The sequence below is a fragment of the Bactrocera tryoni genome, unplaced genomic scaffold (genome assembly GCF_016617805.1).
Source record: "Bactrocera tryoni isolate S06 unplaced genomic scaffold, CSIRO_BtryS06_freeze2 scaffold_11, whole genome shotgun sequence".
Taxonomy (NCBI): domain Eukaryota; kingdom Metazoa; phylum Arthropoda; class Insecta; order Diptera; family Tephritidae; genus Bactrocera; species Bactrocera tryoni.
The window spans coordinates 765,339-776,842 of record NW_024395824.1 but is presented as its reverse complement, the minus strand read 5'-3'; the positions used below and the strand labels follow the sequence as shown (position 1 = coordinate 776,842).

Here is an 11,504-nt window from a genome sequence, read left to right as displayed (position 1 = left end):
CATCAAAATCCGTTCAGCCGTTTAGACGTGAAAGAGCAAAAGTCCCAACAAAAACGACTAAAAATTACTAACTCAATTTAATTATATGCCTATTGCCTACCCCCTAAGAACGATGGCGTGATTATTTATAGCCTATGACCATTTATAGGTTATCATTTATCACCTTACCAAATTTCATCAAAATCCGTTCAGCCGTTTAGGCGTGAAAGAGTAACAGACAGACAGAGTTACTTTCGCATTTATAATATTAATATGGATGTACATATGTATGTGTGTACATATATTTGTATACATTGCCGAACAAATAATTCACAAGCATACAAACATACATATGCGTACACATGTGAATATGTCACCAACGAAAAATTGAATCACTGTTCTACAAAACCAACAATTGTCTAAATAGCAGAAGCATCACAAGTCAATATGGCAGCCAAATTAGCCCAAAAGCCGGAAGCCCAAATATAGTAAATTTTACAACAAAAACGATTTCATTCATAAACGCAGGCGCAAATTCCACAATATTTGTCAATTTTAAAAAAAAATTCAAAAATCAAATCAGCGTCGATATGTATGCAAGCTCATACTAAAACATACATACATATGTATATACGCTAGCTTGTTGGCGAAGCTGTTCGAGCAGCAAGGGAAGCGGTAACAATCGGCGATCGTTTGTTAGTTTCTTTCGGCACTGCTCGGATTTTCTACCAACAACACAACGTTGTGGCGCTTTGTCGTCGCGTCAGTGCTTTGTTATTATGAATGTATGTACATATGTATGTGGCTCGCTTATGCTTTCGTAAACATACAGACAAATGTGCCTAAGAATGCCGATAATATAAAATAGTGTGTATATTTATGTCTAATTCTTTCCTGGTCTCATCCTACACATTTTCTTATTTGTGTCTCTTACCTGTCGTTTTTTCCGTTGCATCCGGTTTTGCATCCGGTTTGAAATCACGATTCTAAAGAAGTTTCACTTCAAAAAAAAGGGCTGGTAGCCACACCCTCTCTTATCGAACGACAAAACTTATTGAACAACCTGGTACGTCAAAAACTGCTGTAAACACTTTTGATTTATATAAGTAAATGACACAGTACAACAGCTAATCTGGGGGGTGAGAATTTCCAAGTCTGGGTGGTGGTATTAGGTCGGTATAGTAAAACCCTCAAAGGGTTTGGCGATCGTATGTGTCAGTTTTTTTATGACCTTTTAAATTTTTTCCTTATCTTGATGTTTTTCGCTTAGTTGTAACATTTTGGCAAAATTTTTTTTTTTTTGCCACTTTCTGCATATTTTTAACATCGTGTTTGCTGCCTCAAAATCAAAAAATAAATAAAATTTACACACTTTAATTTGAGTATACTCATAAAAATTTTTTTTTTTGCCAAAATGTTACAATTAAGCGAAAAAACATCAAGATAAGAAAACATTTTAAAGGTCATAAAAAAAACTGACACATACGAACGCCAAACCCTATACTATACTGACCTAGTACCACCACCTTGACTTGGAATTTCTCACACCCCAGACAATAATCCCAAAAATGTTCCACAGTGTAATCATTAGTGTATGCGAACTTTTTTGATATGAATTAGGCGCATTTTAAGCTTGAGCATTAATTTTTTTTTTTGTGTAATGTAATGTGAAATGGATAGTAAAAAGACAAAATTTATTAATTACAAAAAAAACAAAAACCTGTCGTAATTTAATAGAACTAGGCGTATGTAAACTTTATTGATTCACTGTATGTTTATATAAAGACAATAACAATGTAAAGAAACAATACTAGGCAATCCTTTGATGTTTACTTATTTTAAAACTATATAAGACTCAAAGTTAGTTAGAGATATATTTATAGTATTAAATATATACCTATTAATATATACAGGTCTGTATATAGTACATACATTGTAGCTAAATTTTATAAGGCCAGAGAGTTTGAATAGTATGTACTAGTAAATATGTATTCGTATACAAACATTAATGTGCAAAGTGACCCCCAAAGCAGTAAAACATTAAAGTACCTTCGATATTATATATTATATTTAAGATTTTATTATGCTCTCACAGGTAAAACGACGAACGAATTTTTAAGGCCCTTTAGTGATGTTTCCTTTCTACATATTTTTAACATCGTGTTTGCTGTTCAAAATCAAAAAAAAATTAAATTTAGACACTTTAATTTGAGTATACTCGTATAATTTTCTTCAGGTATAAATCAGTATTTTAATATTCACGTGCAAAAATTATTGTGTTTTAGCACGTACCAAAGATAGTAGAAAATTAAACCAAACATATATGATATATAGGTATACATACAAATGTTGAAAAATTAAATTATTTGAATAGCAATAATATTTAATATTTATATACACCTGCACATATATGTATGTAATTTGCCTAAATCTGTAGACCAGATGGCCAACATCAACGTATATATGTATTTAGTATATATATAATGGGCACGTTGTGGTGATACTTTGACAGAGAGTATGTTATAAAATGGTATAATTATATTGGGAAAAGTTTGTTAATTTATTTGTAATGCGAAAGCAGAATGCAAATAAAAATTTTGCGCTAAAAAGTACTCGTATGTATGTACATAAATGATCAGCGTGACGAGCTGAGTCGATTTAGCAATGTGCGTCTGTTTGTCCACCTCTACTTTTAAGATATTATATTAATCTGTTCGGCATACATTATTGTCGAAGGCATTTCTACAATCTTCGAATAAATTGTTCACATCGGACCTCTATAGCTCATAGCTTAGGTTCAAGCTCACCGATGAAAACCAAAATAATACATAGTGTAATTATAATAAAATCATTTTACTAACATGGGTATATGAATATTATAAGATTTTCTTAATTAAAATTTTGATTTTTAATTCCTGTTCACCAGTTCTTGTGACGAAATGATCCCATTTGTCTTTCGATATATTCCGATTTCTTACTTTTACCAAAGATATTTAACAGCATGTTGTTGTTTTTATATATAAATAAGATATTATCTTAGTTATTCTAATAATTATAATATCATCCCTTATATATATCGATAACTTATACATTCGCATCGTTCAAACTTAATATTTAAACTTTAACTCAAAAAAATTTAACATCTATACATATAAATAAATTTAGATATTAATGTATATATTTGGCTTTACTGTGAGAAACAATTGACATTTAATATAAACGTATTATTTTTATAGGTTTTCGTTCTGATGATGAACTGTACGATTTTCGCGAATTTAAGCATCTTACATTGTTGGTTGTTTTATTTTCCCATAAATTTCGTTTAGGGGATACTTTAGTAATTCGTACTTAGCTAAATTTTGTTTAACTTAACAATTAATCGAATAATTTCCGCCCAGTACTTTGTTCGTTTGCTAGTAATTTCTTAGCAGCCAAATTCATCTCCTCCAGCGTCATATCTAAAGCCTCTTGCATTTCTCGAGTTGCTTGACCAACAAATTCTGAATCGCAATATTTTCCTAGACCTTCTGCAACTAGTACCTGCATAAATATAATATAATATATATTTTTTTAGCTGGCTTAAACCAACTCAATCTATTTAGTACCAAATAGAATTGTTGCATTCGTACCGTCGTATAATGGGTGTATTAATACTTTTCCTCCATGGAGTATAATTTAACAAAAAAACATAAAAAAAAACTATTTAACAAAAATCCTAAAGGAATAATTTTATCTTAGCGCTAATACTAAAGATATGATATTTTCTATGATACTTAGTTTAGAAAGCAGTATTTCAATTCCATTACTTTATTTTTCACATTTTAACGAAATAGAAATCACTCGAATATCTCCCATATTATAATATGTAAAACTGTTCTTTTATTGCATTGCTGAATTTGTTCAGAATTTGGAATACATTAGCAGGATTCCCCTGCTCTTGCAAAACCCTTGCACGGTCCACGTATTGCGTGAATTTTAGAATTTTCCAATTTTCCAACGACACAAAACAGACGCAGAAAAATGTTTGCAATGGCTGTAAAATATGTCACACCAAACCCCATGTTTATTTCCGTGCAAAGGCATGTAATAAAATAATTACAACCCTGTGCCAGCTGCATTGTACATAAAGACATATTTCACCGTTAAATTGTTGAGGAAGGTAAGTTTTAAATAGATTTTATAATTTCTAAACATTTTTTACAGTTTTTTGTTAAGAATAAATGCAGATGGTTCGCCAATTCACAATAGTCAAGCATAATAGCCATTTACAATAAATTGACCGAGTAAGCTGTTCATATATCACTCGATTCCGCAATGGGAATTGATTATTTCGGTATAGGATTTTTGCATTTTATGTCATCATGCAATCTTGCAAGAACAAGAGAATCTACCTATTGAATAAACAACATATGAGACATATTTGAAGAAAACGGTCTATTTTTATTCATTATATACTTAACATTTTAAAACTTTGTTGGAAAAAATTCTAAACGAAATTTTAAAAGCACTCCAACTTTTATCATATCTCCTATCAACCAAGTTGCGTGGATCAACAATTCTATTATATATATACACTAGAGCGGGTCGATTGACAGCGAGCCAAAAAATTAAAAAAAAATTGCGTAAGCAGGAAATGTTCTACGGATCATTTTGAACATCTTCTCCTAGTGCACTGTGGGTCAAAACCCAGTTTCGAGCCAGCGCACAGTGGTCGGTCTTGTATGGAATCAGCGGCCAAAAATACTTCCACTGCATATATAAAAAGTGAAACTGTTGCCAAAGCTTTTTAAAAACTCCCTCTCCCGTTTCCCACTCTGCCACTCCCCGATGGTAACAAATTTTAATTAATTATATTAAATTAAAAAATTTGATAAACGAAGAAATGATTTTTTTTAATATTATTCAACTAAATCAAAAACTGATTTTAATAAAATTGATTTAATTTTGCATGATAGTTTCTTTGACTGGTGACGAAAGGATCTAAGCTCAAAAGCAATCGGTTTAACAAGTCCTGATTTGTTGCGATCCGTTAGTTCTTTCATGTATGATGGAGTCGATACATCTTAACGTCCTTTTTGCTTGACTCAGTAGATTCTTATGTGCGCTCTACAATAGAAACTGGTGCATAGTGAATAACATCAGGAGCGTGAATTAAAATTTTAAGGACTGACGAAGGAAGAAAAATTTGAAGTTAATTCCTTTGCAGGATCTAGCGCAAATCTAGTGCATTGAGGGTTTATTAAACTAATTCCTTTTCAAATTGAATTCGAACAGGACGGCAATAGCGGGTGGACGATGGTCGGTCTGCAGTTTTTCCAAATTTGTTTGTGCTCTTCATCATTTTGCGATTTTATTATCAGTTATACAGGAACATATGCCGTGACAAATAAATTATTGTCTTCCAAATTATTATTTTAAAATTTCTGCGTATATTCGCTCTGACCAGAATTGCCATCAAAGCCACATATTCCTATTGATAATAGGTAATTAGAGGACTCATTCCGTTCATTAATTTCATTTCTGACGCAATGTGGTCCAATAATTTTTTTATCTCAACTCAACATCAGATTCTGGGACCTTCATTGGCTCAGGATAACTGTTTTTCCTTTGAAACTTTTTAAAAGTTAATATCAAGTTTTTTGTTAACGAAACTTCTAATAAGCAAATAATAAAGCTTTATTAAATTTGCTTAGGTGATAAGTGATATTTCTTCACACATTTTCTCAACACCAAAATTCAAAAATATACAGGCATGAAAGTTTACACCGATATGATGTGCCTAAATAAATGTACGAATAAAACAAACATTTGATAAAAGTGAGAAAATGATAAAATGAAAACCAAAGCTCAAATATGTGTAAATATGTATGATGAGAAAAAACATAAAAAACAATAAAATGGGCACGAATATACTACGTACACGTAAATACAAAAAATTATAAAAAATAACACCCAAAAAATCGCATGCCTGGTAGAATAACATGAATAACAAAGAAAGTTGCAAAAAGTTGCAGCCGAAATCAAAAGCATAGACTTAGAAAACATTAACTAATATAAACAAGCTTGACTCATTTAAGGGCGAGACAGGGATCACAACTTTTTGTATACCTTAAATCGATGTATTAGGAAAAACATACCACTCAAAAGGGCACTTATAAAACAATCGTTTTAAAATAACAAAACAACATATTATTAGATAAAAACTACTTTGTTATATAATATATGCCTTTATTATCAATACTTATTTCAATTTATGGGGATTAAACACGATTTTAAACCGCAATTTAATTTATTACGAGTATAAGAGCTAATTTTTATGCTATTTTCACTGCACAGTCCGTGTGTTTCTATTGTCTCACTTCTCTTGCTTTTCGTAGCCCCTACGAATGGGATATACCAAAAATATATTTACCGTTAGTTGTATTGGTGTTTTAAGAAATAGCCTTGATACAAACAGTGGTAAATTTCAAACTTTTATTTTTTTATTTTTGGCTTATGAAATCGACCAGTGTGCAGCGATTTAAAAATTTTATACACAAATTTGTCATAAGATATAAAAATCTTTTCGCCAGTTCTTGAGATATCCCAACACATTTTAATACATAGGGGCATTTTTATATTCTGTTGATCATTTGTCGGAATTGGTCAGATCATATAACTTTAACATACAATACATCTCCCACATAACCGATTATTCAGTCTTTTAAACTCTGCCTTAAAAATCGGTGGCTCGAAACCGGTTTAAGACTCATAGCTTCTTAAGCAAAATTGCTCAGAATGACTCGTAGAATATTTCCGCATTTGCGATTTTATAGTAAAAAAATCGATCCGCTCTATTTTATATATACCATAATCAAAAATGACATTACGTACCCCGCCAACGAGACTTTCTGCAGGACCGTTGATTTTAGATAAAGTTGCTGAAGGATGGGGATCATAAGGGCTACCTATTTTTGTTGGCATCGCACGATCGTGGCCACGAATACCATTTGCTGTAATTTATTTAAAAAGTGTTGTAAAAATATCATTTAGAAAACTTATATTTTAAATATACATATATAGTGCATCCACATACTCGTATATAAACAAAATTTAGAGGATTAGTGTTGAACTCAACTCCAATATCTACTGGCAAGCTACAAACATATAACCGTATTACGAGTACATCATTACATTATTAGTAAATCATTAAAAATCATCTTACACAAACGTAAATGAAGATATTTACCAGACTTACTTCCTGGGTTATAATCTGTCTCAATTTGTAATTTCAATGTACATATGAATCTGTTATTTTTCCTGCACTTTTCAATAATATAGAAGCCAGACAAAAACCGTATGAATGAATTTATGAACTTTTATCGTACCACTACAAGATATATAATATAATATTAAGATTTTATTATTGCAATACAGGTATGAGAAGCAAGATTTCTAAACTCCAGAAATAATGTAAACAATGCGTACATACAAAAATGCAAGTCAAGATCATCAAGATGAATAAATTTATTTTCTTCACACAGTAAACTCAAAAGTCAATCTGAAATATATTCAGTTTTTACCCACATTAGGAGGTTGTGACAGTATTGACAGTATATTTTTGGCATTACTACATATTACTAACAGAAAAAGATGCTCTCTGAGTTTCGTTTAGGTACTTATCATATCAATAAGGCCTGTTGAATACGCGATAGAAATTAAAAGACTCAAAAAATCAAAATCAAAATCTTTAATTTGAGCAGTGACGTCAATACCATTAAAAACTGTGCGTGCTGCTATTGATTAAAGAACCGAATCATCTAAAATATCCATTATTAAATAAAATTTACTTTATTAGGAAAAGTATTACAGTTTCAATTTTTTTTTTTTTTTTTTAATTGAAAAGGTAATTTAATTGCAATTACAAATTATATATATAGCACTAGCGGTTAAGCCACCAGCTTAAAGTTTTACGAATTTGAGTTTGAATTTTATAATAGTCTGACCTTGTAAAAGAACTTTTGACAAGACTAATAGCGTTTTCTTTTCTCGATATAAATGTTGCCTAATTAATTGGCAATATTATATAAATGCGGCATTAAACCTTGAATGCTAACTAACCCATTCTCAATTTCCAGCAATTTTATTAAAAAAGTAACTATCAAAAAAGATAAATATATTATACGCTCGCTAGCCAACTCCTACCCTTACGTTTTGAGAAGGGCTTAAAATGCTGCACTTTCTTTTGGTTGGAAGGCATCATTTTCAGAAAAAAAAACGAACCCGAAAAATTTTTATTATATAATATACATGCATTTATAATTTGGGGTAGGTGTATAGAGTAAAGCTTTTATTCAACTTGTAAATACTATGAGAAATATATTAGCGTGTGTCTGTTTTTAATACAACGACAGATGGCTAACGAAAAATTAAAATATCACAGTTCGAGTTTTCAAAAAAACGAATTTTTTCCGAGAGGTGTGTTTAAATGGGCATACCAAATTTGAAATTTCGAAAAAAATATTTCTTTTGAAACAGCATTTTTCGAATTTGCTACAGTCATAACTCGACACCAATGATCCGATCATTACTAAAATTTTGTCAGCCTATTCTGTATGTTTTTTGATTTGTTCAACAATCGAATTTTGGTAGGACAAATCGACCAAAACTTGGACTTTTAACTTTTTCTTAAATCGCGGACATTTTGTAAACTCTTGATTTTGTTTTTTAATCGTTGGCCATTGGGCGAATAATAGCTTCTAGTTTAAGGAGAAATCTTTATTTTTTGGTTTCATCAGCGGAGGATCATTGTTTTTAGTGCTGTCGGAGATCGTATAATTATATTAACATTATATTTTTGTTTTCAAAAATGGTGATGTGTGTTCTTGAGACACGTATAAAAATATTTAAATGTCAAAACAGTTTCTTTTAAGTAAAGTTCATAATACATTAGTAAGTAAAGTAGCATAATTGAGTTAATAATAAATAAATCGATAAAAATAGTTACCTCCAGTGAAAGTTAATTTAATGAAAAGTATGAAAAATGGGTAAATATTCCTATGTTTGTGAATAAAAAGTCTGAATTTAATATAAATTTTCAATTACGTACACTTCGATGAAATATATTGTATAATAATTATATAAAACATTCTAACTAAAGAAATTTACTCTCTAACGAACACATGCATGTATTAAAAGAAATGTTGAAATTATAAATTTAGAATTTGTTTGATTACAATAACTAGATTTATGAAACAATAAAAGTCAATGTTGAGTTCTTAAGAGGATTCTACCTATTGTTTTGAAGTTGTGTGCATTTATCGAGATTTACGTAGTCATAGTCACACACGAATAATAGTTAGGTACAACATGTAAACGCGAATTCCTAAAATATATATAGTATAAGAACAAACATTTTCGATCCACATAAGTTTTATTATGTACAAAAGTTTGGGTCGAAGGAAATGTTGTGAGAAACTACTATGAATAAGATATGTCATATTTTTAGTAATAAAATGTAATTTGAACCTGTTGAAATGTGTAGGACGAACTTCCATTTGTTAATGTTGAGAGTGTAGCGACGCTATCGCCGGTGTTATAACTGCAAGATCGGATGCAATTATTGGCAAATACACTGAAATACTTATAAAAATTTTGATGCCCTTTTCGTTAGTAACCTACCTCAATCACATTTCAAATAACACTTCGTTTTTAAATTAAATTCATCAATTTTATCGGATATTAATTTATGAAAAATTGTTCCTGTTTGTATATAAAAGCATATAAATTAATAAATTATACATAAATTAATGTGTATATATGATTAAATATATACGCTTCTAAAAATGTTCCCAATACGATGTTTCAGCAATGCGAGGTCCTTTGACTCAAACCATTGGAACTAGGAAAAGAAAAAATTGTGGCATTTATAAATTTGTTTGTACTTTCTTATGAAATCATTGAGAATCTAGTATAAAATTATATCGACTTTATGAAATTCTACTTTACTTTACATTTGTCCATTTGAGGAAACTATTGCATGTTGAAAATTTTCTTAATAAAGAAACTCACATATCTAATATGTATACTGCATACATATGTATATGTATATAGTGAAGCCCAATTTTGTTATCTATTTGTATAACGTCAGACCTAAGCACCGTAAGACCTGAGGGTTATTCGTTTATTCCTGCAGATGGTCCTAACGGATAATATAAAAGAAAGGTACACAATTTTTAACTCAAAGAAGAACTCAAGAACGGCTGAACCAAATTAATTGACATTTGCTAGAGAAGTAGCTTAGAACCAGGGAACGGACATATTCATATAAAAAAATTATTTAAGATCATAAGCATGTGTTCAATATTCATGTACGAATCATTTGCATAATTTTTTAGAAATAAAAAAATAAAATAACATCCCATAGCTTACTGCCAGGATACAGTAATTTTTGTTTACATACATATACAGTAGAATCGCGCAAAAGTGAACTCGCGAAAAAGTTAAACATTCAGCTAAGTTGACCGGTTTTGAGCCTCCACGTAACTTTTGGTTAACTTTTTTGAACTTTTCTATTATTTTTCAAACCCAACCGTTTCTTTGGCAAGAAATGCTTTGTATTCCCCGAATTTCTATGTAAAAAATTATTGTCAGTGTCGCGAGGTATATATCGGGTGATTTTTTAAGAGCTTGATAACTTTTTTTTAAAAAAAAACGCATAAAATTTGCAAAATCTCATCGGTTCTTTATTTGAAACGTTAGATTGGTTCATGACATTTCACTTTTTGAAGATAATTTCATTTAAATGTTGACCGCAGCTGCGTCTTAGGTGGTCCATTCGGAAAGTCAATTTTGGGCAACTTTTTCGAGCATTTCGGCCAGGAATAGCCCGAATTTCTTCGAAATGTTGTCTTCCAAAGCTGGAATAGTTGCTGGCTTATTTCTGTAGACTTTAGACTTGACGTAGCCCCACAAAAAATAGTCTAAAGGCGTTAAATCGCATGATCTTGGTGGCCAACTTACGGGTCCATTTCTTGAGATGAATTGTTCTCCGAAGTTTTCCCTCAAAATGGCCATAGAATCGCGAGCTGTGTGGCATGTAGCGCCATTTTTTCAAAGATGCTGTTGGACGCAACGTTACGGTGAATGGCGATCGCTATCGTTCGATGCTAACAAACTTTTGTTGCCAAAAATGGAAGAACTGAACTTGGTTGACATGTGGTTTCAACAAGATGGCGCTACATGCCACACAGCTCGCGATTCTATGGCCATTTTGAGGGAAAACTTCGGAGAACAATTCATCTCAAGAAATGGACCCGTAAGTTGGCCACCAAGATCATGCGATTTAACGCCTTTAGACTATTTTTGTGGGGCTACGTCAAGTCTAAAGTCTACAGAAATAAGCCAGCAACTATTCCAGCTTTGGAAGACAACATTTCCGAAGAAATTCGGGCTATTCCGGCCGAAATGCTCGAAAAAGTTGCCCAAAATTGGACTTTCCGAATGGACCACCTAAGACGCAGCCGCGGTCAACATTTAAATGAAAT

At 31.3% G+C, this 11,504-nt stretch overlaps 1 protein-coding gene across 4 annotated transcripts in view; it reads right to left on the bottom strand.

Annotated features, from left to right (window-relative positions):
• Positions 1–1,705: 1,705 nt before the first annotated feature.
• Positions 1,706–11,504, bottom strand: part of LOC120779893 (voltage-dependent calcium channel type D subunit alpha-1) — a 74,820-nt gene continuing 65,021 nt past the window's right edge. For all 4 annotated transcript variants that reach the window (XM_040112242.1, XM_040112243.1, XM_040112241.1 and 1 more), the window contains 2 exons: positions 6,853–6,971; positions 1,706–3,519 (listed from right to left, as the gene is read on the bottom strand). In XM_040112242.1, the coding sequence (XP_039968176.1) occupies positions 3,355–3,519; positions 6,853–6,971 (284 nt within the window). In that variant the 3' untranslated portion in view covers positions 1,706–3,354. The remainder of the gene's footprint in view (positions 3,520–6,852; positions 6,972–11,504) is intronic.